We start from the raw sequence: 27,396 nt of genomic DNA on the forward strand, positions 1-27,396 counted from the left end.
TACTGGCTAGTCAATTCTGACACCGAGAAGCCTTAGAAGCTGCAGAATCCCTCAGAGGTTGCAGGGATGTATACCACCCCAGCCCCACCAGATGTCACAAGAAGGAGCTGGGGGCCCAGCACTTTGCAGGGGACTCTTGGCAGCCTGGAAGGGTGAGTACTTTGGGAAAGTGAATGCCACTGTCCTCTGATCCCATGCAGGAATGGTCTAGCCTGGTGATGCTGTCACACCTACAACCCAGGCCTGGGTCCACTAGCACTGGAAAACTTGGAGCTGAAAGCCATTTACTCAGGGATGCTGGGAGGGAAGAATGGAGGTGGGGTAGGTCGGGGGAGACAACTGAGAGTGGAATTTCTGATTGGATTTCCTTCCTCTCAGAGGCCCTGACCTCAATCTTTCTAATCTCTTGTCCCACCATGATAGAAACAAAAGCCCTAATTCCCCAGCAATGAGTTTTTAGATCCTAAAACCTTGTCATGGGTGGGAAATGTAGTGATAGAAGTCATAAAGTTTTAGGACCTAAGACCTTACGGAACTAGTCGTGGATCATAATTTCGCCTCTGAAAGTCTTAATCTCAGATAAACAAGCAAGGTGTCTATCCGGTGTTAGGACTTTAGAAATATCAGTGGGCGTGAATTTCAGTGCCCTGATCAAAGTAAAACCCAATGAAAGTGTATTGTTTTGATTGCTGTAGTTTTAGGAAATTTCAATGTTATTCGCAGAGTAAATCCATGTCCCTTGCAGGTAAACCATGGGTGCTGAAAAGGAATAAGTTTGTATTCATTGTTGAAGCCTGACATCCTCCCAAAACTATTTCCTTTTTTTTTTTTTTTTTTTTTTTAACATTTTTGTTGGGGGTGGTGTTTGCAGGAATTGGTTCTCTTTCCTTTTTTTTCCCCTTGTTTTTTTTTTTAGATTTATTTGTTCATATATTTTATATATAAACCAGAATAAGGAATCTGATCCCATTACAGGTAGTTGTGAGCCACCATGTGGTTGCTGGGAATTGAACCTAGGTCCTCTGGAAGAGCAGCCAGTGCTCTTAACCTCTGAGCCATCTCTCCAGCCCATTGGTTCTCTTTTCACCATGTGAGTCTCCGGGTTCAAACTCAGAGTGCCAGGCTTGCCAGCGGGTGCCTTTGAGTCAACTCACTGACGCTTTTGCTTTCTTTCTTCCTTCCCTCCTCCCTCCCTCTTTCTTTCTTTCTTTCTTTCTTTCTTTCTTTCTTTCTTTCTTTCTTTCTTTCTTTCTTTTTCCAGACAGGGTTTCTTCATGTAGTTTTGGAACCTGTCCTAGATCTTGCTCTGCAGACCAGGCTGGCCTTGAACTCACAGAGATCCACCTGCCTCTGCCTCCCGAGTGCTGGGATTAAAGATGTGTGCCACCACCGCCTCGATGCTCACTGACTCCTAAAACTTTCTTTCTTAAGTTGATTTTTTTTTTGTTTTCTTGGGTTTTTTTTTTCTTTTTCACTTTGTAATTAGAAAATAAAATCTGTATGTTTATATTATGTTTAGCATGCTGTTTTAAAATATGTACACATGGTAGATGACTAAGTTGAGCTAAGTAAACATGTGTTTTAGTTGACATACATTTTTGTTTGTTTGTTTGTTTTTTTGGTTTTTTCGAGACAAGGTTTCTTTGTGTAGCTTTTAGCTTTGCACCTGTCCTGGAACTCACTCTGTAGACCAGGCTGGCCTCGAACTCACAGAGATTTGCTTGGCTCTGCCCCTTGAGTGCTGGGATTAAAGTCGTGCACCACCACCGTCCGGCTGACATACTTTTTTTATGCGCAGATACTTCAAGAAATAGTGTTCAAGAATACATCATTTTCAACAACGCCATGTTGAACTTCTTTCTTCCACCTGATCTTTGACCCACATCTCTGGGACCCCTCTCTCACCACCCCTGGTGACCACCATTCTACTACTCTCTGCTTCTGTGATTCAATCTTTTTAGATTCTGCTTATAAGTGAGATCATGCAGTATCTATCTGTTCCTAGCTTTGTTCACTTAACACTGTGTGCTCCAGGTCCATCCACCTTGTCACAGATGACAAGATCTTCCCTTTTAAAACTGATGGTATCCACTATCTACATATTCCACACTCTCTATTCACTCATCTGTCGGTAGACACTCAGGTTGATTCCACATTTGGCTATTGTGAATTTTGCTGCAATGAGCATGGCAGCAGAAACAACTCTAATAAACATGAGGGACAGGCACACAGCTTTCATTTGCTTTGAATATAGATCTAGCAGTGGGACTAGCAGAGCATATGGTGGCTCTATTTTTAACTTTTGGGAGAATTGCCATAAGTCATTTTCCACAATGACTGCATTATCCTCAAAACTATTTCTGTGTTCATTCATTTATTATTTCATTCATGTATCATTGAACACATATTCATTAAGCTTCTACTGTACATCAGAGGTGCTGTTTGAGATGCTGAGTGAACAATATAGACAAGTCTAGGACTTCTTGAAGCTCACAGTCAGTGGCAGTGTTTGATTGCAAACAGATAACCCAATAAATATATTGTGTACTATCAGTCAGCCATAAGGGCTTGAAAGAAGGACTGGCACTAAGGAAACTGAATAATGGGTATGACCAGGGAAGATCTCTCCAAGGAGATGACAACACTGTAGAAGAGACTTAAATGAAATGAGGGACTTGGCCATTCTGAGTACCTAGAGAAGGAGAAGTAGATCTGAGATAGAACTAGTCTTTGTATGGCCAGGAACAGCAAGAAGTCATGGTGATCAGCATTAGAGGTAAAGGGCTGGGAAGTGAACCCAGAGGTTAATCAGGAGAAGCCAGATCACGTTATGTCAAAAAAAAAAAAAAAATCCTCACTAAGTAAGAGATTCATTGCCAGTATGATGGAAAGCCACGGAAGATTCTCAGTGGAGGAGAGACATGGTATGACTTACTCTTTACAGTGATCATGTTGAAGTCAAGAGTGGAAGCCAGAAGAGCTACCAGGGAGGCAACTCTTGTATACTATTAGAGGAACCAGCCTTAATAGTATACATCCCAAGGGCTCAAGAGAGAGAACTGCTAATGGCAAGGACTATTTCCGGGAAATAAAAATCAGAACACAGAGCTCTTAATCCAGTCATTTATTCTTCCAAATCTTCTTCTCTGTCCTCCCGTACCCTGGGAGTCCCCGTATACACACTTACAAGCAGTAATCCCTTGGCAGTGCAAAGCCAGGCTTCCAGGGTCAAAGGGAGGAGTGATAAGAACCACATAGAGGGGGGCTGGGGACTTAGCTCAGTGGTAGAGCACTTGCCTAGCAAGCGCAAGGCCCTGGGTTCGATCCTTAGCTCCACAAAAAAAAAAAAAAAAAAAAAGGAGTCATTGGGGCTGGAGAGATGACTTAGCGGTTAAGAACACCGACTGCTCTTCCAGAGGTCCTGAGTTCAATTCCCAGCACCCACATGGTGGCTCACAACCATCTGTAATGAGATCTGGCACCCTCTTCTGTATACATAATAAAAAAAAAAATCACATAGAGAGGCAATAACTGTTAATTATCATTTGCAGCCCCAAAGGGAAGTGACCAATGGGGAAATGAATTCACTAAAGGCTAAATTCTGGTGATATCTAAGAAGAGGGCTCTTACGTGCTCACTATAGTCTTAAACGTGATTGGCAGAAAATGTTAAGAGTCTTTAAGTTGCTAGGTCAATGAGTCAATGGGAGAAAATAAAATTGCCTTCTTTTTTCCTGTGGCTCCTGTCTGTCCAAGTTTTCTGCCATTTTTTTATGCAGGGTGGGAGAAAGTATGCTCAGTCGCTCAGCAACCTGTGATAGTTAAAGAGAGATCTGGAAATAGAGACAAAACTTGGGAAAGGAGGAAGTTAAATTTAATTAGCACATCTGCCAGGCCTTCTCAAACAGGTAGTCTGGATGCTTAAGTCTGTTCTTAGAGAGCACAGAGGTATCTCTGATAGAGTACTTTCCTCCACCTGGGGATGAACCTGGCCGGATGCTGCCAATGATGATAATTACTGGGAGGCTTGAACTGGGGTTCTGGCTGTGCATAGCTGTCAGCACAGAAGGTTATCTAAATATTCCTTTAGTAGAGGGGAAATGGCGCTCAATAAATGATGGAAAAGCTACAATAGCACACAAGAAACTCATAGCAGGAAACAACTGATAATCAAAAGCCAAGTATCACCAAGGCTCCTTGAGTCTCAGCTTGACCTCTGGAAGACCCCTGGCTTCTTCCAGGTGTTGGCTTTGACATAATCAGCTGAAATCCTACTTCGTATATTTTTGCGGCTTGTAGAAGGCAACCACTGCAGAAGTCCACGTGGAACTCATGTTGGCTTATGCCACAGTGGTGGCAACGGAAGAATAAGAGGTGGCTGGGCTTGAAGCAGATGCCCATGGCCAGGGCAAAGCTGATTAACTGGAAGCAGGTCATGAAAGAACAGTCAGTCAGAAGTGGTGCCAAGAGTTTAGACTGTACTGCTAGATGGTAGGAAGTCTAGAGGAAAAGCCAGTATGTGGAGGCAGGACAGGAGCCCAGTTTGGGTTTGAGATGTCTGTTGGACAACCTAAGAGAAACTGCCAATAGAAAATTGGGTCAGCCGGGCAGTGGTGGCGCACGTCTTTAATCCCAGCACTCAGGAGACAGAGGCAGGCGGATCTCTGTGAGTTCGAGGCCAGCCTGGGCTAACAAGTGAGTCCCAGGAAAGGGCAAAAGCTACACAGAGAAACCCTGTCTCGAAAAACCAAAAAAAAAAAAAAAAAAGAAAGAAAGAAAGAAAGGAAGGGAGGGAGGGAGGGAACGGAGGAAGGGAGGGAGGGAGAAAGGAAGGAAGGAAGGAAGGAAGGAAGGAAGGAAGGAAGGAGGGAAAGGAAGGAAGAAAGAAAACTGGGTTAATAAGCCCAGAACTCAGCAAGACAAAAAATCTTTTGGGTATGACCTGGTTTTAATATTTGAGGGTCAGTTCCTGTTAGACTTCCACTGCCTACTTCCTGCTAGAGTGGGTGTGGCTGCTTGATGTTGCAATCATCTGGATGCATTTCAGCACCCAAGCAGAGCCATGACTGCGCCCTGCCAGAGAACTGCAAGGCAGCTCAAAGCTAGTGTTGGTTAAATTTCACCCAACAGTCTAGGGTTGCTTAGAGACCAGCTCCACACTTTGGGGTTACTCTAGTTCATGTAAGCTGGACTTGGTCAGAGAGCCACTCCCTGATTTTGAGTTGAGTAATCCTCTCCCAGAAAGCCAAGAAAGCCAGGAGCAGGAATGGTGGGGGGAAGCTGGCCCGGATGTGTTTAGCTTGGGAGGTTTGCAGATCGTGTAAGAGTACAAAAGGAAAAAGTCTCTGAGCCTCAACCAACCCCGACTCTTTCTTTGTGTCCGCACCTTCTGACCTATGAGATCCTGGTTATGTTACTTTTCCTTTCTGGTCTCAGGATCCCTAGGCACAGATAAGAGCAGGATAGGAGCGTTGTGAAGATCGAATAAGTTTCATATGCAAGCCCCTACCTGGTAGGAGCTCAAAGGGATGGCTCCCTCTCCCATGTACAAAGCTCCTCTCTGTGAAGTTGACGTTCAGAGCTGACTTTGTTTCATTTCTTTTTATTATTTTTAGTTATATATAGTTGTGTGTGTGTGTGTGTGTGTGTGTGCATGCGTGTGTGCTCACGCGTGTGCGCGTGCTCATGGGCACACACATATGGTCTGTACACTCAGAGGTCAGAGGTATTGGATCCCCTGGAACTGGAGTTACAGAGGGTTGTGAGACACCAGTGGGTGCTGGGAACTGAACCCCAAGCCCCTGGAAGGGCAACAAACCACTTAGCCATCTCTCCAGGTCCCACGTATGACTTTCTCTTGCTCCATTTTGTCCCCTCCACCTCAACATCCTTTAACTGGCTCCCAGTCTAAATCCTTCAGGAAGGAGGCTCTTGAAGGAAAGAATACAAGCAAGAGCCCTACACAATTTAAACCAGTTTATTTAGCAAAGGCAAACAAAGCAAACACTCCAAAGAGAGAGTGGGGTGAGTGCCTCAAGCAAGGAACAGCTCAATGAGTACTGTGCTGCTGATTTAGAAGGAGCTTTCACGAACATGTATGAGGTAGATGGCTTTGTCACAGAGTAAGGTGACCCTCTTCTCTTCCCAAATCAGCGTGGCCCACATTTCCCTTTTAGAGTATTTTTTCTCATGATCCCTCAAAAGGGTGGAGATGTCAAAACCATAATGCCAAGCGATACAATAACATTGGTCTTTTGAGTGCACATGTATAGAAAAACACCTGGGTGTCTTGGTTTCTGATAGAGCACGAACAGCTTGACTTCGGCTTCAAGGATGTTTAACCACAAAGGGGCCGTCGAGGGAATTAGCTGAGATCCAGTTGTGGTTTGCCTCCATTTCTTCACATCTAACTCTTTGCCTACCTGGTATCATTGGGGCTCCATCTCCTGAAAGGAATGTCTTCTCCAGCATTTCCCAAGCCCAAATCTTATGGCCAGCTGGAGCATAACCACCTGGTTTCCCTCCTAGAGAGAAAGGCCAGAGCAGCAGCATTTTCCCTGGCTTTGTGGCACTCCTGGCCATCTTCCTGGTCATCATGGCTGCCTGCATCCTGTGGAAGTGGAACAAATGGAAGAAGCGTGAGTCCCAAGTTTGTTAAGATGCTGTAGGATCAATCTTCCAGTGTGGCATTTAAACCCTGGGGCATTTTCTAATGAGAAGCTGCCTCCCCGGAATCCTGTATTCTTTCCTGACACTGGTCCTAAGTTGTGGTTGTAGTGTAGCTCTGAGTGACATTGAAAAGACATTGCTTTGGTTCCCTCTTCCTGCCTCTGTGCATTGAATTTCTTGCCCTTTGGATGAGCTAGAAATATAACTTCTATGACACCTGGTGAGGGTGGGGTGTGTTGCTGGGGACTATTCATCCTGAGAGCCCCCATGTTCTGAGTTCTGACCTATTCTCCCATTGCCTTTCAGGGAGAGTGCCTTACTTCCAAGTAGCTCCATCACTGACTCTGCCTCCACCCAGGCAGCGAGCCAAAAATATTTATGACTTCTTGCCCCAGCAGCAGGTAGAGCTGGGTAAGTTTCTCCTAATCCACCAGTTCACAACCTGTGGGTCACAACCTCTTTGGGGGGGCATCCAACCCTTTCACATGTCAGATATTTATATTATGATTCATAACAGTAGCAAAACCACAGTTATGAAGTAGCAATGAAAATAATGTTATGGCTGGGGGTCACCACAGCATGAGGAACTGTATTAAAGGGTCATAGCACTAGGAAGGTTGAGAACCACCGTCCTAATCTATGGAGTCCTGATGTTCTGAACTTACACCCCCAAGATGCACCTCTCACCACTCAGAAGCAACTTTCTCCAAGTATCCAGGCTGCAGGACAACACTGAGTAGTCTGCACCTCCAGTGGGGACTCTGAAGAGAGAGCAGTGGGCTTGGGGTCTGCTTTCTCTTGGGTTTAGGCAACAGAGGAAAGCCAGTCATGTCATGGGTGGTGAAGACCTGAATGAGACCATGATGCCAGCATTGTAAGCAAGGGATGGGGAGTTCTCCACAGGCATGTCTGAAAATGCATTCAGGTCTCAGAGCGTCATCCTATAACTCTGACCCTCTTAACCACACACAGAACACCAGACATTCCAGGTTTTCATAGGCACCAGGCAACCCCCCCCCCATTCATCTGCCATCAGTGATAGTGGGACTAAAGCACTCTGAAGCCCACTATCTTCAGGATCCATCTTGTTGCAGGGAGACATCAGTCGAATGGTTTCAGTACTGAGAGCCTCCTCTCCAGAGATTCTGATGGTCCTGAGCATGAGGTAAGAGCCAAGTAAAAAGATAAAGTCCCAAGAGAATGATAGAGGGCCGAGGGGGATGGGGAGTGGTCTCAGATCTGGTTTTATTATTTTTTTGGGGGGTGGGGTTTGAGACAGGGTTTCTCTGTGTAGCTTTGCGCCTTTCCTGGAACTCGCTTTGGAGACCAGGCTGGCCTCGAACTCACAGAGATCCACCTGCCTCTGCCTCCCGAGTGCTGGGATTAAAGGCCTGCACCACCACCGCCTGGCTCAGATCTGGTTTTATGTAGGAGTGTCATTTGGCACACATCCTAAAGAACCCCCTACTGCCAAAAGAAATAACTGTTTAACTTATGGCTGGTGTGGTGACACATTCCTGTAAGTGTAGCTCTCGGGAAGCCAAGGAGAGGTTGACAAGGCTAGACTGAAGAACATCATGAGCTTGGGGCCTGCCTAGACACCATAGGAGGGGGAGGGGGAGGGGCCGACACTTAGGATTCTAAGAAAGGTACATGCGTTCAAATATGTGATGTCAAAACTGAAAGGGATTGCTCTAATACAGACATGACAATTTGCTTATCCAAATAAATGTTGCTCCATTCAGAGTGGTCATTCCAAGAAGCCACAGCTATTTCAACAATGTGGTTAGAGTTCAAACCACACTTCAAACCTATCTTTAAAAAAAAGTTTGCACTTTGTTTTATTGTATTGTTTAGCCCGCATGTATGCATGAGCACTATATGTGTGTGTGTTGCCCAGGGAGGTCAGGAGAGACTGGATGCCCTGGAACTAGAGTTAGAGATGGTTGTGAACTACTCTGAATGCTGAGAACTGAACCTGGGTCCTCTGAAAGAGCAGCAAGTGCTCTTAACTCTGAGTCATCTTTTCAACTCTCCGATGGGAATTACTTCTAGGGCCTGTGCCAAAGCATTCCAATTTTCCTGAACAGCACAGATTTCCATAAGTCATTCAACTCCAAAGCCGATGCAGAATGCATTTGATCAGTGAGAGTGTGCTGATCCATTCAGGGTAGTAGATAATGAGTGGAAATGTATTTCACTCGCTATCCTGGAGGCTGGGAAGTCAAGGTCAAGGGAATGCATCTGAGGAGGCATTCATGCTGTCATAACTTGGCACAAGGCATCATGCAGCATGGGATAGAATCCATTCCTCTAAAACTAGTCTACTTCCATAACAATAATGTTATTTGTCTTTTTTAAAAATTATGACATTTCAAAAAAAATTCCAATGTTTCTTACTCATTTATTTTGTGTGTGTGCATGTGTGAGGGTGTGCACATGCCACCGTGTGCATGTGGAGGTCAGAAGACAATTTGAGGTAGTCAGCTATTTTCTTCCATCACTGGATCCCAGGGACTGAATTTAGGTCATCCAGCTTGATGGCAGTTACCTTTATTGACTGAGCCATCACCCCTTAGTCCCCTCTTTAAGGTCTCACTCACAACACTGCTGCCTAGGAACTATGCCTCCACCACGGAAACTTTGGGATACTCAATCTAGCTGCAGCAGACACTAACCACTGAGCTTACAGGAGCAGTGTAAGTGTTACCAACAGTATTTTGTGTGCCCTGTGATCTGGCTCTGAGGTTGGCTCTCAAGAAGTCCAGAGGCGGTTTGGTCCATCAGAGTGGTGGTTTTCATGGTCAGTATGTTTGCTAGAAGTCAATTGCTGAGTTAGTGATGGTTCTTGGCTCAGTGGGGATGTTACAGATGGAGAAGCTCTTGTTGCTCGGAAATTTAGGTTCCCAGGAAGCCAAGTCACAGTATGGCCTTTGCTTACTCTTCCTGCTGTTCATTGGCCTATGACTTCCTGGAGCATCTGAAAAAGGACAGAGGAAATGAAACTCCATTACCAAACTTGAGTGGTCCCTGAGGGGATCTGTCTTTAACTTGTGCATCTGTTTGGCTTAGATTCTGTAGTGCTTGAAAAACATTTTGAGCCGGGCAGTTGTGATGCATGCCTTTCATCCCAGTACTGGAGAAGCAGAGACAGGCAGCATTTCTGAGCTTGAGGCTAGCCTGGTCTATAGAGTGAGTTCCAGGAGAGCCAGGGCTACACAGTGAAACACTGTCTCACAACAAAAAACATTTTGACTCAATTACCAACATTTAATAACTGGTAGCTGCAGGGCATGGTGCTGCATGCCTTGAATCCTAGTACTTGAGAAGCAGAGGCAGGTGGACCTCTGGGAGTTTGAGGCCAGTCTGATCTACATAGTGAGTTCTAGGACATCCAGAGCTACACAGTAAGACCCTGTCTCAAAATGAATAAAACCAAAAATAAAAAAAACTAGTATCTTGGCATGGAGGTTTATACCTGCAAAAGCTCTCAGAAGGCTAAAGTAGGATTGTCCATAAGCTGAAGCCTGGGCTATGTAGTAAGTTCGGATAAGTGTGAGCAACAGAGGAAGACCTTGTCTCAAAAAAAAAAAAAAAAGAGGAGGGGGTGGATTTCACATTAAAGGCCCACATAACTTTTTTGAATTTCTGGAGTCCTAAAAACTGGCATCCTTCATTTTTAGTGTTTTTTTTTTTAATTTTATTTATTTATTTTTTATGCTAACACTGTTCTGAACACAACATACCTAGTAATTCTTTGACTACTCACAAAACCCTTCTAACGCAGACATCGCGGCAATCCTCAATTTAGAGACCAGGAAACGAAGGTACCAAGGGAAGGCCTTCACACTCCCTCAGCATAAAGTGGCAACACTGGTACTTGCGCCCTCAGGCCGAATCTAAGGCTCCATCTTTGCCCAGGCATTGCCAGTATGCATTGGTGAAGTGCACTTTCTCCGGTGTGTGCCACTGGCTCCGGCACTGGCTCCTCCCCCTCCACCACAGCCAATCTGTTGGGATTCAACGTCTCACTTCAGCCACTGTTTTTCTGAACATTTTTTTTTTTGCAGGCTTACTTAGGTCTTTGTGTGTGCTACACAAGTACTCTACCACTGAGCTACAGGCCCAGCACTGCTTTCCTTATACTGAGCCTACTTCTCTCGGACCCTCAACATACCTGGCACCCACAGCCTTGCAGCATGAGTCCCTGACTTGGAGTTTAGCTCTAAGCTGGAGGAGGGGGTGAAGGGTGCGACGCTAGGCATCTCTGCCCCCACCCTGTCACTTTCTCTTCTTCTTCACAGGCCTCCCAAGCGGATGGTTCCCTTCAGATATACATAGCTTCCATAAATGCTGTGGAGTACACTGTCGGCATCTATGACAATGGCACAGTGCCCCAGATGTGTGGGCACCTTGCCCCCTCAGCGCATCACGCCAGTCAGGTCAGAACCTCCAGAAATAACTCCAGCATCTCTTCCAGGGAGTCCAGTGATTACGTCAATCTCCACACAGCAGAAGAGGCCAGTGAGACTCTAACTTCTACCAAAAGCACTCCTGAAAATCACCTTGGTCTTCACGCCCAGAAGCTGGAGTTCGCTGAAGGAGGCCATGCAGGCTGTGGGGTTGCTACCACTGACCACACTGGTCTGTGGGCTCTGGGAAGTAAGAGCAGCGATTTACTCAGTGATGGAGAAGGTTCATCTCAGACTTCAAATGACTATGTCAATATGACCGATTTGGATCTCGAGGACATCCAAGAGAATCAGCCTGGGGTGGCTTTTCAGTGCTGCCGAGATTATGAAAATGTCCCATCATCAGATGCCAATGGAAGCCAGCTACAGACTCGGGAAGAAGTGACATCTAATACAGACCATGGGGAGCCTGTCTGGAGGGCCCCGTCTTCTGTGAATTATATGGCATTTCAGCCATCTACACGGAGTGAGACCGGTGAGGTGGTGTGCACAGAGCACCAGTCAAGGGAAGACTCGCATGACTATGAGAACGTGCTACCTGCCGAGTTAGGAGGCAGGGACTGTGAACAGGGGCCTGAGGCTTGGCATCCTTCCGATGAGGGAACACCAAGCCATGTAACTGAAAAGCTTTATGAGGTGGCCTATCCTGTGGGGTCTTTAGTCACTGAAATCTCTAGCGAAGATGCCTAAGTGTCCTAGCATCCTGCTGGATTCACTTGGTTAGGCTAAGGAGGCTGAGAGGAACAGGGCACTAGCAGGCTGCACAAAAGCAAACGTTTAGGAAGCCCAGAGAAGAGTTCTCCTCAGTCAAGATCGCTGCTAGCTCTCAGGCCAACTGAATCAAGTTTAGAGTCACCGTCTCACCAGGATGTTAGAAAAGGGGAAATTGCACACAGCACTCGGAGTGGAAATGTGACACAGTCAAAAATAATGACCTTCGCCAAACACCAGCAGGTGGACTGTTCTGTGACTTGGGCAGACCAAAAGGAGGAACAAGCTGGGGTAGGGCAAGCCATCTCCAGTTTAAGAAGAGCTAGTGAAGGTGTAGAACTACCAGAGCCCTGTTGCTGCAGGTGGGGTTGCAACGTGTCATATGAACTATCCATTTCACCCTTAGGAATTGAAACTACTTCCCAGAGGATCCTGGTGTTGTACAAATAAGTTCATCTGTTGTAGATAAGGAGGGGCAGGTTCTCTGTAAAACATTTTTATTATATGAACCTGAGTTATATAGGGCTATTTCCCTATAGGCATATAGTGTACTTGGAGATGTCCGCCCATCCCTCAAGACTACCTTTTCTCATTCCTTCTTCCCATGGAACCACTGCATTCCCCTGGACAATCTCACTTCCACCTTCCTATCATCTGTTCATATATAATTGTATGTATCTCTATAAAATCTAGGACCCACTAATGAGAGAAAACATGTGATATTTGTTTTCTTAATCAGTGTGGTACTGACTGTGGTCAGATAAAATCTCAGTGTGGTTTGATTTTGCATTTCTCCAATAGCTGGTGATGATAAACACTTTTCTATGTATTTATTGGCCAGCTGTACTTCACTTTTTTTTTTTAATTCCCTACAGGCTTGCCTAAAGCCTGATCTTTCTTTTAATTATTATTTTTAAATTTTTTTATTTTATGCACATTGGTGTTTTGCCTGCATGCATGTCTGTATGAGGATGTTGGATCCTCTGGAACTGGAGTTACAGACAGCTGTGAGTTGCCATGTGGGAGCTGGGAATTGAACCAGTGCTCCCAACTGCTGAACTATTTATTCCTCCCATTAGCTCTATGAATGAGTGTGTGTGTGTGTGTGTGTGTGTGTGTGTGTGTGTGTTCACTAGGATGTCATAGGCAATGCCACTGAGCACACTGAGCATTCAGATCCTGTTCCCTAAGCACTACTCTCCAGGAGAAGGAACAAGAACACGCTGGAGAAATGGCTAATGCTGCTTGTGCATCTTGTAAAAGGAGGAAGGGCAGAAAGTAGAAACGGAGTAAGGAAGAGGTTGGAGATTTAGCTCAGTGGTAGAGCACTTGCCTAGCAAGCCCAAGGCCCTGGGTTCGGTCCTCAGCTCGAGGGACGGGGGTGGGGGAGAAGGAAAGGAGAGGCAGGGAGAAAGAGCCAGCTACAAAGACTTCCCAATTCTAAAACCTGGGATAATTTGGGCAATGAAAAACAAGTAATTATTGGTTAGTAGTTCACAGAATAATAATCCACAGAATAAATTCCCATAAGTCCATACCAAAAGTGAATAAATAAACTCGCTGTAAGGAAAGGATGCATCTGAGCTCCAGATGAATTCCAAATACTGTGTGCAGGAAGGATAAGACAAATAGACAAGTCACCACTCAGCACCCTGGAACAACGCTGCCAGCAAACCCACAGATGATGCTAAGATTTGAGAGTGACACCAAGAGGCAAGAGCCTAACAGAACTTCAGAGACTCCTCCCAAAATATTTCTTCATTATTGTGATGGTTTTTACGCTTGTCCACAAACTTTTCCATAAATCCCCTGAAGCGTAAGCCTTCTCCCCTTTGATACAGGCTGCATCTAATGATTCATTTCTAATGGTCAGAAAACGAAAAGGAGAAAATACTAAGTTTATAATGGAGAAACTTGGCAGATACCACCTTCATCAAATGGTTACAGTCAACCCACCAGCACTGTCACATGATGTCATATGCTATTGATAGGACCAAGAACATCATCAAAAAAAAAAAAAAAAAAAAAACATCCCCTGGGCAGTGGTGGTGCATGCCTTTAATCCCAGCACTCAGGAGGCAGAGGCAGGGAGATCTCTGTGAGTTCCAGGCCAGCCTGGGCTACCAAGTGAGTTCCAGGAAAGGCGCAAAGCTACAGGAAACCCTGTCTCAAGAAACAAAAACAACAACAACAACAAAAAACCCATAACTCCAGCCTTATCAGAAACCCAGACTGGGCTAGAAAGGTGACTCATTGGTTAAGATGGTACCATACACTCCTGCAGAGGACCTGAGTTTGACCCCTAGACCATGTCAAGTGCTCACAATTACCTGTAACTTCAGTTCCAGGAGATCAGAAGCCTCTGGCCTTCACACTTAGGCACATACCTACACATTGACACATAATAAAAAATAACAAAATAAATCTTTAAAAGAGAAAAAAAAAAACAGATTGGATATCTTTGCACAGATGCCTAGCTAGAAAAGATTGCGACTCTGTCACAGATTAGAGATTAAGGAGACAGGACTAAATATAACACAATGCCTCAAATTGGATTCTGCAATAGAGAAACAGATGAGATGCCAAACAGCCATATTTAGTTCATAACATTGCGTTAGTGCTGGTGTCTTCAGTTTTATGGCTATAAAGTGATCATGTGAGATAGCAACACTAAAGGAAATGAGAGAAAAAGACACATGAGAATGCCCAAAACCATTCTTTCAACTCTTTTGTAAACCTATTCAAAATAAAAATAAATTTAGCCGGGCAGTGGTGGCGCATGTCTTTAATCCCAGCACTCGGGAGGCAGAGGCAGGGAGATCTCTGTGAGTTCGAGGCCAGCCTGGGCTACAGAATGAGTTCCAGGACAACCAGAGTTAGATAGTGAGACCCTGTCTCAAAAAATAAAATAAAATAAACAAACAAACAAATAAATTAAAGCCTAGTTTTACTAGTTACGGTTCCCTAAAGGAATAGAATCAACAGAATGAATATGGATCACTAAGAGATTTACTAGGTTGGCTTACATAATAGGGGTTGCATAGTGTAACAAATGCTATCTGCGTTCTGGGGAGACTGAAAATCTGCCATCCAGTCCAGACACTGGAAACAGTGCCATGAACTAGACATGGCCATTGCCCAACAAACTCACAGTGACTATGGTTACCTATACAAGGTCAAGCCAACAAGATAAGCCAACATTGCAGCAAGCAGCGCTAATTGGACTCAGTGGGTTATAAAAAAATTTAAGAGAGAGAAATTGTGAAGACAGGAGGGAGATGTGGGGGATCCAGAAGTTATAGTGGGGTAAACAGTAGGTAGGTGTTATCAAAATGTACTATACACACATATGAAATTCTCCAAGGATAAATAAAATTATTATTTTTAAAAGATAAGTAATCCATTATGAATCCTTAAGTACTTAAATAATAGATTAATTATTTGTATTAACAGGGTTCTGTAAAAAGGAACAGAACTGATAGAACAGAATACATACACACGTATACATGTGTATTTATGTATGTGGGATTTTTTTGGGGGGACGGTATCTCTTTGTTATGTAGCCCTGGCTGTCCTGGAACACACCCTGTAGCCCAGGCTGGCCTTGAACTCACAGAGATCCCAAGAGCTGGGATTAAGGGCATGAGGCACCGCCACCAGAATCTTCTATATGGGATGTATTAGATGGGTTTACAGGATGCCACTTGGGTAGCCCAACAGTGGCTGTCTCCCTCTTGAAAGGCTGAGAATCTGAAAGCTGTTCAGTGATTCCTAGAGGATTGTTAGAGAGCTGCTAGTTTTCAGTTGATGCTAGAATCCTGAAGTTGTTTCTAATACCTGCAAAGGAATGCCTCAACAACAGGACTGATGAGCTTGCCAGCATGAATGAGAACAAGTAGCAAAAAGCAAAGTTTTGGCTGGAGAGATGGCTCAGCAGTTAAGAGCACTGGCTGCTCTTCCAGAAGACCCAGGTTCCATTCCCAGCACCCACACGGCAGCTCACAGCCACCTGTAGTAACTGAAGTCCCAGAGTATCTGAAGCTCTCTTCTGGCTTCTTTGGGTACCAGGCATGTTCATGGTACACAAACATAACACTCACAGACATAAACAAAAAGCGAGGTTTCCATGTTGGTGTTTTGTTTTGTTGTCATTTGTTTGTTTGTTTGTTTGTTTGTTTGTTTTTCAAGACAGGGTTTCTATGTGTTGTTTTGGAGCCTGTCCTGGATCTCAATGTGTAGACCAGGCTGGCCTTGAACTCACACAGAGATCCTCCTGCCTCTGCCTCCTGAGTACTGGGATTAAAGGCATGTGCCTCCACCACCAGGCTCTTCCATATCCTTTTATCCAGACTGCCACCAGAAAGTGTGGTTCAGATTTAGTAGGGGGGCTTCCTACCTTCAATAGTCTGATCAAGAAAATTCCTAGCTGGGCGGTGGTGGCGCACGTCTTTAATCCCAGCACTGGGGAGGCAGAGCCAGGTGGATCTCTGTGAGTTCAAGGCCAGCCTGGGCTACCAAGTGAGTTCCAGGAAAGGTGCAAAGCTACATAGAGAAACCCTGTCTCAAAAAACAAAAAACAAAAAACAAAAAAAAAAAAAAAAAAAAAAGAAAAGAAAAGAAAAAAGAAAATTCCTTACAGGGGTGTCCAGCAGCTCGGGTTTTAGTTGATTCCAGATGAAGTAAAGTTGGTAACCAAGTTAAGCCATCACATCATCTCCTAACCTTGTAGTTATTGTCTCCTTGTTCACATTACAACCTATAAAATACAGAGATTTGTTAAATCGCTCCTTCCATGCCATAGCCGTGAACAGAAGACAAGTTTTGACCAGCAGAAGACGAGACAAACTCAGTCCCTCCAGCATCTGCCCTCCCTGATACCCGAGTGCCATGAGGGCGTTATCATCATTTCTGGCTTTTCTGTGGGCTAAGGGCGTGTACTAACCTGCAATAAGCCAGTGGCTTGCTCCCCTAGAGATAGGGAAAGTGGAAATAAGCCCACCTCTCTTTCCTCTTGCCAATCACTCTCCTCCCCATTCCCAGCTTCAGACTGAGTAGGTGGATCTCTGTTTCAACCCTGAGGGATTAGGATCTTTTCAATAGAATACAATATGACAGGACTCTTCTTCCCAACTCAGATGCCCTCCAACCAAAAGAAATTGTGACCTTTCCCAAGAAAGGAATTTCCTTTGTAGGGCCAGCCCCTAACCATACACCTACACACAGGACCTCAGTTTAATGACCCACTGTCATAGCCTTGAAATTATTATTTTTTTTTTTTAAACAAGTGGGATCTAATATGCCTGGAGCAGCCTCAAACCCACTGTGTAGTTAAGGATGACCTTGAATTTTTGTTCCTCCTGCTTCTACCTCTCAGGTGCCTGAGCCACCACACCTGGCCTGTCATCTTGAAATTCTTGACTTTGAAAGAAATTCTTGCTTTTGAACTTGTGTTTTATGACTACAGTCCAGTTGGACAATGGAGGACTCAGTGAGAAAGAGCAGATACACACAGTATGTTTCCCACCTCCTCTGCCTTTCTTTCACAGGTAGCAACTGTTTGCTACAGTAAGGAAGCAAAAAGGTGAATAGTGATACTCAGTTTGCTTTCTCCTTTTCACTCATTTTGGGACAGCATTCCATAGAACTGTGCTGCCCCTATTAAGGGTGGGTTTATACAACGCGATCTGATCTACAAACTCCCTTGCAGGCGTGTCCAAAGGTTTGTCTCCTACTATCCTAGAACCTGTCAAGTTGATAAAATTAATGACTACAATCATAGATCACAACTAAATTGGTTTCACCCCAGCATTGCAAGGTTGGTTCAACAAAGGAAAAAAAAATGTAATCGACTCTAGACCAAGTTAAGAAAAGAAATCCTATGATCATTTTGATAGATGTACAAAAGTTTAACATGTGTTTACAATAAAATTTCAGAAGAAACTAGGAATATACAGAACATACACCAACATCATAAAGGCTATATACAGCAAACCTGTACCCATCATATATGGGGAAAACTGAGAGCATTTCCTCTAAAATTTAGGAGACAAGAGTGATAACTCTTTACACTCTTATTCAATATGTCTAGAGTCTTAGTTCTATCAGTAAGACAAAAGAAAGATATAAAAGAGTGAAAATTAAGGTAGATAGAGCTGATAAATACTTTCAGTAAAGTAAGAGGACACAAAATCAACACACAAAAACTAATAACTTTTATATGTGCCCAAAATGAACTTGCTGACAAAGAAATTAGAAAAAGGTATTCCATTCATGATAGCTTTAAAAAAAAAAAACCAAAAAACCCTCAGGCAGGGGTGGTGGCACAAGCTTTTAATCCCAGCACTCGGGAGGCAGAGGCAAGCGGATCTCTGTGAGTTCCAGGCCAGCCTGGTCTACAAGTGAGATCCAGGAAAGGTACAAAGCTACACAGAGAAACCCTGTCTCAAAAAACCAACCAAACAAACAAACAAAAAACCTCAAATAAAAACACAAAACAAAGAATAAACAGAATAAACCTACTTTAGGAAATCAAAGATTTCTGCATTGAATACTTCAGGCTGAGTTGTGGTGGGGCAGGCACCCCTTTAATCCTAGCACTAAGGAAACAAAGGCAGGAGAATCTCTGTGAGTTGAGGCCAGCCTGGTCTACAGATCGAGTTTCAGGACAGCCAGAGCTGTTACACAGAGGAAACCCTGTCTCAACAAACAAACAAACAAACAAACAAAAAGCTTCTGTACAAGAAGGAAAAAAACATCAGCAAAGTGAGCAGACAGATTGATGGAACGGGAGAAAAATCTTGGCCAGCTACATTCAGACAAGAAGTTAATATCTAGAATAACAATACTTGCCAGTCAATAAACAAACAAATGAGCTGAACAGACAGTTCTCAATAAAAGAAGCACAAATGGCCAATAAATATTTTTAAAGTATTGGACAGCTTTGCCACTCTGCTGAGCAGTGGCTGCGTGTTTCCATTGTTAGCAGGGCCAGCAGGTGCATGACTGCTCATGCCTGGGGTGGAGGCCAGAAGCAAAATCTTCAAAGGGCTGATAGAGACCAGGAAGTTCAGAGTGAAACTCAGGGGACTGAAGTAACTAGGGCTAATGTGGATGAGATAGGGTGTGCCTTTAATCCCAGCACTGGAGATGCAAAAGTAGGCAGGTCTCTGTGAGCTTGAAGCCAGCCTGGTCTACATAGTGAGTGCCAGGACAGCCAGGGCTAAGTAGTGAGGCTCTGTCTCCAACAAAGGAAAACAAAACAAAACAAAAAGACGGTAACCCCAGAAAAGGGTGAAGCTTCCTCTTAGTCCTGTAAATAGAGGTTCAGCAACACCTAGCATCTTGTCAGAAATGAATAATTCTTAAACCGGGCAGTGGTGGCGCACACCTTTAATCCCAGCACTGGGAAGGCAGAGGCAGGCAGATCTCTGAGCCTGGGCTACAGAGTGAGTTCCAGGACAGGCTCCAAAGCTACACAGAGAAAGCCTGTCTCCAAAAACAACAAAACAAAACAAAAAAGGCATATGCCACCATGCCTGACCTCATAATTTTATTTTTCTTAACAGCTGAATAATATTCCATTGTGCAAATGTACCACACCTTCATTATCCATTCATTGGTGTACAAACATCTATGGTGTTTCCAACTTCTGACTATTACGAATAGAGCAGCAGTGAGCTTAGATAAGCAAATATGAAACCTTTCTAACGACGGGAATGTTGGAGTCAGTGCAGGCCTCACTCAATGCTGCATCGTCCACTCGAGGGATGTCCTTCGATTGTCTTGAGTTTAGGGAAGCCTTGAGCTACAGGTTTCCTCTCAAGCAGCACCAACGAAATCACCCTGGGGAGAAACACAATCAGGGTTCAGTAAATGTGAAAATGTCTTCACGCATCATTTCACTTTTGTCTTATACAGAAGTGCCCATACTGGAGAAAGACCCACAAGTGGGAAAGCCTTTAGTGATAGATAGGAAGGCCCTCATTCATCACTTCAGCATCCACACTGGGGAAGAGGCCTATGGAGTGAGGAAGTATGGAGTGTGGGGATGCTTTCAACTGCAGATTTATAGGGGGGAGCTCTATGAAGGTGCGGAGTGTGGCAAAACCTTGGAGTTCAAACCTCATCCGATAACAGTGAGTGCAGAGGATGTGTAAAGGCCTTCTTCCTCAGCTAATCCCGGACTCATAATCCAAGAATTCATACAGAGAGAAACTCTTAGTGTAAGATGTGGGGAATACCTTTAGCAAGTGATCAAACCACCTTTGACACCTCAGAATTCACATTAGGAAGGTTTAATGCAACCACTGAGGAAAGTCAGTGGTCAGAAGCATCACTTGGCCCTCGGCTACTCATACTGAAGGGCAGCTCCACCAGCAGCATTTCTGGGAAGAGGATGTGAAGAATTTGTCATCTTGACTCATGTTTGGAATGGACCCAGACTAGTCTTTTGTTTTGTGTTTTTTGTTTGTTTGTTTGTTTATTTGTTTGTTTATTTTGTTTTGTTTTAGAAAGAGTCTCATATAACCCATACTGGCCTCAAACTCATTACGTAACTGAAGATGCCCTTGAACTCCTGTCTCTACCTCCCAAGTGCTGGCTTTGCTGGCAATGAGCCACTATACCCAGCTCATGTTCCATGCATCCTGGAGCACAGTTCAGTTTGTAGAGTGTATATCTAGCATGCAGTGGGCTCTGGGTTTGATACTTAACAAGACCTTACAAGTGCTAAGCTTGGGCTCTGACTCTGAGCTGTCCTGTCTTTCTCCTTTTTGAAAAGATCCCAGATACATCATTTTGTAGCAGGAATTCTAATTGGTCTTAATAATAAAAACCTGGGATTATAGGGGCAAATGCTGAAAGATCAGAGAAACAAAAGAGCAAGCCATAGCCAGCTCCTCTTACCTCACCAACTCCTCAGCTTGAAAGAGAAAGAGCTCCTGTCTCCTCCCACCTTAGATTCCTCTCTCTGCCCAGCCATATCACTTCCTGTCTCCAACTCCCTAGTGCTGGGATAAAAGGCATGAGATTCCAAGGGCTGAGACCAAAAGTTTATGCCACCACTGCCTGGTTCTGTTTCTCTTTTAGATTGGATCAATCTTGTTTAGCCCAGGCTGGCCTTGAACTCAGAGAGATCCATCTGCCTCTGCCACCAGAGTGCTGGGATTAAAGGTGTGTGCCACCACTGCCTGGCCTCTATGGCTAACCAGTGGTTTAGATCCAAACTCTGATCTTCAGGCAGGCTTATCTGTTAGCTCACAAACCAAATATCACCACATCATTTCAGTGTAAACTAAGAAATATATGCCTGAGGGGAACCTACGATGACTGTGGCTTATAATAAGTTTTGGTTTTGCCCAATCACTGGGAAAGCTTTAGTGAAACATTTTACTATTAGGATAAGAATTTGTACTGTATCAAGGTAATGAAAAAAAAAAATGCTAGCCATACCTTCAGGAGGGAAGGCTAAAATCTTTTTAGATTATGGATTAGCCTATAGAAAAATGTCTGCCGTAAATCAAACAGTGAAGGGGAAGATAAATAGGAATCTCACTTACACAACTTAAGTAAAACATAGCTCTCTGAACAGATGAAGACAGGTTTCTTCTGTATCTCAGAATCTAATCAATATTTATATGTATAATTCAGCTATCATTTGGCTTAAAAGGGCTTATTGGGAAATGTTATCACTTTTACTATTTTCTACAGAGAAAATATTTTACTGTTTAAAATAACCCTGGACTTTTGATTTGCAACCTGTTTTTATGTTAAAAAAGAAAAAAGAAAAAGAGGCCGGGTGGTGGTGGCACACGCCTGTAATCCCAACACTCGAGAGGCAGAGCCAGGTGGATCTCTGTGAGATCAAGGCCAGCCTGGGATACAGAGTGAGTTCCAGGAAAGGCGCAAAGCTACACATGGAAACCTTGTCTCGAAAAACCAAAAAAAGAAAAGAAAGAAAAAGAAAAAGAAATATATGCCTGAAGATGTTTTGTAGATTCCTCAGGATTTTATTTATTTTTTTGTTTTTTGTTTTTTTTGAAACAGGGTTCTCTGTGTAGCTTTGCGCCTTTCCTGAAACTCGCTTTGTAGACCAGGCTGGCCTAGAACTCACAGAGATCCGCCTGCCTCTGCCTCCCAAGTGCTGGGATTAAAGGCATGTGCCACCAACACCCGGCTCTCAGGATTCTTACAATAAACAACATTATTAGCAAATATTGAGCCTACCTTCTAATCTCTATTCCTCCTTATTATTTTTTCCCTTTTCCTTCTAGCAAGACCTTCCAGTATGGCATTGAATTAAGAAGCTGAAAGAGAGTATAATTGCCTTGTTCTTGATAGCCAAGGAAATGTACAAAAATAAAAATTACTTTGTTCCAATGAACTTACAAATAAAACCATCACACCACTAGATTAAGATAGGCACTCAATAGGCGGTGGTAGTGCACGCCTTTAATCCCAGCACTCAGGAGGCAGAGGCAGGTGGATCTCTGTGAGGTAGAGACTAGCCTGGTCTACAGAGTGAGTTCCAGGGTAACAGTCAAGGCTACACGAGAAACCTTGTCTTAGGGGAAAAAAAGAAAAAATAAAGAAAAGACAGCCACTCAAATACTTGCGTAGTCCCAAACTATATGTCTCAGTGAGCTTCTATACAATTATTATTATTATTATTATTAATTTATTTTGGTTTTTCGAGACAGGGTTCTCTGTGTAGCTTTGTGCCTTTCCTGGATCTCCCTCTGTAACCCAGGCTGTCCTCGAACTCACAGAGATTCACCTGCCTCTGCCTCCTGAGTGCTGGGATTAAAGGCGTGCACCACCAATTATTATTTTTTTCTAGTTTCAATTCCATCATCTTTTTCCTTTTTTTGGTGGTTGAATGAATAGAAATGGGACAGTGGAAGTGTAAAACCCCAAGAGAATTGCCATTCCTTTAGATTGGCTATTCTAGCTGGAGGGTTTTGTATGGATATTCCTTACCTAGTTCAGCAGATTTCCATCCCAAGTTATTTAGAGCTTTTCTTGGGAATGGTGGCTATCATTCTGCAGCCTGTTGATAAGATGGATTGATTGCTTTGTCCAAGTTCTGAATGTTGACCTGGGTTTATAGCTACAATAAATTCCAGTATATCATGATAAAGGGGGTGGGGGGTGGGGGGAGAGCCACCTTTGGCTCCTCTGCCTCCCTTAGGCTTCTCGGTTCTTTGTTCTAAGTCATTCCGTTCTGAAGTCACATGGAGTCCTGGAACAAACAGCAGGTCTGATGGAGAAACACCTGGAGATAAGGGTGGAATCCACCCCTGGAGCCATGGCAGCCCTCTTACTGAGGACCAGGGCCTGCTGAGCAGTCCTGAGATAGTGATCAAGCAGACCATAGTGTGACAAAGGCCAAGGAGAGAGCTGATGTACTTCTGGCCCAGCTTTCTGTCTGTCCCGTCCTCCTGCAGTCTGGGAGCTCATGTCAGTACCCAGAAGACAGAGCTGAGGACGCTGCTCCCCTTGCCTTCCCAGTAGAGTGATGCTGATGCACAGTCCCCTTGTCCATTACTTTTTTGCATTTGGCTTTTGGGCAAGTCACTGGACCTGATCAGGCAGTGGTGGCATACACTTTTGGTCTCAGCCCTTGGAATCTCATGCCTTTTTTTTTTTTGAGACATAGCTCTGACTATCTTGGAACTTACCATGTAGACTAGAACTCACAACATCACAGCATCGGTCTACCTCTGCCTCCCAAGCACTGGGATTAAAGGTGTGTACCACCATGCCCAGCTTTTAAAGTGAATATTCTTTTTTGCAGGGGATAGGGAAAGGGGGGTGCTTGTTTGTTTCAAGACAGGGGTTTCTCTCTGTAGCCCTGGCTGCCCTGGAACTTGTTCTGTAGACCAGGTCGGCCTCAAACTCAGAGATCTGCCTGCCTCTGCCTTTCGATTTGGGATTAAAGGCTTTTGACACCACTGCCTGGCAACATAATATGAATATTATGAATATTCTTGGGGTTTTTTTTTTGTTTTGTTTTTGTTTTGGTTTGGTTTTTCAAGACAGGGTTTCTCTGTGTAGTTTTGGAGCCTGTCCTGGATCTCTTTCTGTAGACCAGGCTGGCCTCGAACTCACAGAGATCCACCTGCCTCTGCCTCCTGAGTGCTGGGATTAAAGGCATGTGCCACTATCATCCAGCTCAACATGAATATGCTTAACGACAGCATGAAGCTTCATTTTATGGCTGCAATGTTTTTTCAATTAATTTTTTTTATAAATTGCTTTGATACTTAAAGTTGAGGCAGAAATAATTTTATATTCTTATAACATTAATAATACTTACAGACTTAGAAAAGGCAAAATAATTGTAACTCACAGAAAGTCATTTCAGCCACTTTTTGTTCTAAATTCCCTAGAACATTGGTTTCTACCATCTTACCACCAACCCCATATTTTTTACGCAATGAATGAACTCACAGAGATCCACCTGCTTCTGCCTCCCGAGTGCTGGGATTACAGGCGTGCCCCACCACTGCCCGGCTCCCAGTGAATTTTCTAGAAGAGCAGCCAGTGCTCTTAACTGGTGAGCCATCTCTCCAGCCTGGCTGTAATATTTAATATTTAGCCCTGGTAGTATTTATAGGCACTTAGGTACACCATGTTCTTGCATGTTATTTTTGCCCATGTGTAACTATAGCTATAAAGTAAACAGCTCAATGCAGAATTGCTAGGTCAAAGTATAGAGAGATTTTAAAAACTAGTTTTCCTATAATGGAAGTAATGTATGGTAAAATGAAATTAGAACCCAAACCAAATGGTATACAATAAAAAGTAAATATCCTCCTACCTCAGACATGACCCTTGTTTTCCTCAGTTAAGCAGTGGTAATATAAAGTGGCTAAGACAATACCATCCTGTCCTGACTCCATTTTGGGTCTGCTTAGACACTTCTCAGCCTTCTATGGCCCCACCCCAACAGTCACGTCTGCCTTGGCAACACCTTTGGGATTTCCATGACTGACGATGGCCCAGATGCATTAACCAAAATAATTAATGTTTATACAAACTTAAACTAACTAAAGAAGGTACAAGTCAAAATGTAATCATCCCATGACGTTGTGTCTGAAATAACTACTATGTTCTTTCAAAACAAATATTTCAAGGTTATTCTGACTATCATCTAATATTGATGTAATTGTGATTTCTCTGTGGATTTTGCCTTTAAAAATGTTGTATCAAAAAAAGAAAAATGTTGTATCCCTGAGCTTCAGAACCAAGAAACTTTGAGGCATTAGTCTGATCTCGGTTGCTGACCAAAATTTAAGAATTCTTATAGTCTTTATTTATTTGTTTGTTTTGTTTTGTTTGTTGTTTGTTTTGTATTTTCATGACAGGGTCTCTCTGTAGTTTTGGTGCCTGTCCTGGATCTCACTCTGTAGACCAGGCTGGCCTCAAACTCACAGAGATCCACCTGCCTCTGCTTCCTGACTGTTGGAATTAAAGGTGTGCGCCATCATGGTCCAAGTGAGTCCAAGGCCAGCTGGTCTACAGAGTGAGGTTCAGGACAGCCAGAGCTACACAGAGAAAACTGTCTCAAAAAAAGAAAGAAAGAAATTTTTCTATGAACAAGTTAGTGTGTATATATTGAAAGTTGTTTATATTTGTATTTTTTAAGAGACATTCTGGCCTATACCTATAATCTCTGACTTGAGAGATGGAGGCAGAACGATCAGGAATTCAAAGGTCATTCTTGGCTACGTAGTGAGTTCAAAGCTAGCCTTTTTTTTTTTTTTTTTTTTTTTTTGCCCTGTTGGGTTGCTTCCATACCTGGTCTGTAGCTCTCCTTGGCAGTTAACCCAGGACTCTGGCATCTCCAACACCTTGGGGTCTCCAACACAATCCAGGCTTACCCTTTATACATACAAGGGCATCTCTAGGCCTCCTTGCTGGGACACTTGGCCTTATCAGCTTCCCTTAGACCTTGAGGGAGATTCCACAACCCTCACAACCCTTTCTTATTATCTTTGACTCTACAGCCAGAACCACCTTGCCACAACAGGTAATTCTGCTGATTGGGGGTCTGGAATTTGGCCCCCTGGATTCAATTACAATTGTATCATCTTTCTATTGTTGATGGTTTCCTTCACTGCTTAAACTTTTCTTTATTTCCTTTACAGAAATTGGAAGGTAGAGATTGCAAATCAGTCCATAAAGTGAGTTTTTTGAAGGAGCTTCCAAATTTAGAAGTTTGGGTTTTTTCACTAGAAATCTGGATTCTGGGCTGCTGAGGAGACAGGCATTGTGAGTAAAGGCTGACCAGAGGATCATGAGGACCTCAGTTTGATTCTTAAAACCCACGTGAAAAATCGGGCATGGTGTGGGTTTGGATCTCAGCACTGGGGAGGCTGAGGCCCTGGGGCTTGCTGGCCAGCCATCCAGCCTAGCCTACTTGGTGAGTTCCAGGACAGAAAAATGGTGGGAACGAGCAATGGCAGCTGAGGGGCAGCACCTGAAATAGGCTTTTAACTTCCACGAGCTCACATCTGTGCCCACAGATACACACAAATCCACTCTTTTTCTTTTTTTCCTGCTCTCTTTAAAAATCTGAGATGACATGCCAATACTTGGTCTGCATTCCATTACTTCTTGGTACAAAGAGGCTGGAGTTAAGGGTAATAACAGCTGGCCCTTTCACTGAAGCATGCTTGAATTACAGTCTTACCGTACTCATACATAGTACATCTGGATTGTGTAAAAATGTAGTGTGTAACTTCTCTAAACCACAGCTTGATGCTTGGCGTATATTGCCTGAGAGATATTATTTGCTATTGATATTTATTGCATCTTCGGAAAAACCTCTAAACTTTCATATGGACAGGAAAATACCCTATTTTCAAATTCCCCAATGCCTACCTAGCACAGCTGTATAGCTGTACAGGCCTATAAACCTGCACTGGGAGGATGAGGGAGAACAACCAGTTCAAATCCAGTGAGACTGTCTCAAAATACAGTAACAGAAAACAAACCTGTGACCGAAAAAATGAAACAAAGTAAACGTTCAGGAGCACCCTGAGTGGCCCTGCACTGGCTTATCTGCCCTTGGGACTTAAAGCTGCTGTGGATTATGTTCATTGTTAATAATAAAGCTGATTGGCCAATAGCTGGACAGGAAGAGATGGAGTGTGAGAGCCAGACTAGGAGGATTTTGGGAAGAGGGAGGGCGGAGTCAGAGAATTGAGGAAAAACAAGAAGCAAGACAAGAATGTCTTACTGGGAAAAGGTACCAAGCCATGTGGCTAAACATAGATAAGAATTATGGGTTGCCGGGCGGTGGCGGCGCACGCCTTTAGTCCCAGCACTCGGGAGGCAGAGCCAGGCGGATGTCTGTGAGTTCGAGGCCAGCCTGTGCTACCAAGTGAGTTCCAGGAAAGGTGCAAAGCTACACAGAGAAACTCTGTCTCGAAAAACCAAAAAAAAAAAAAAAAAAAAAGAGAGAGAGAGAGAGAGAGAGAGAGAGAGAATTATGGGTTGATTTAAGTGTAAGAGATAGCTACTAACAAGCCTAAAGCTGT

General features: G+C 43.8%; 1 protein-coding gene across 1 annotated transcript; it reads left to right on the forward strand.

Moving 5' to 3' along the window:
- Nucleotides 1-55: 55 nt before the first annotated feature.
- Lax1 (lymphocyte transmembrane adaptor 1) lies at nucleotides 56-11,830 on the forward strand. The gene is made up of 5 exons (XM_036201837.1): nucleotides 56-152; nucleotides 6,528-6,641; nucleotides 6,979-7,079; nucleotides 7,763-7,833; nucleotides 10,973-11,830. The coding sequence occupies exons 1-5, from the start codon at nucleotides 67-69 to the stop codon at nucleotides 11,828-11,830; spliced, it is 1,230 nt and encodes a 409-aa protein (XP_036057730.1). The 5' UTR covers nucleotides 56-66.
- The last annotated feature ends 15,566 nt before the right edge of the window (nucleotides 11,831-27,396 follow it).

The sequence above is a fragment of the Onychomys torridus genome, chromosome 11, assembly GCF_903995425.1.
Source record: "Onychomys torridus chromosome 11, mOncTor1.1, whole genome shotgun sequence".
NCBI lineage: Eukaryota > Metazoa > Chordata > Mammalia > Rodentia > Cricetidae > Onychomys > Onychomys torridus.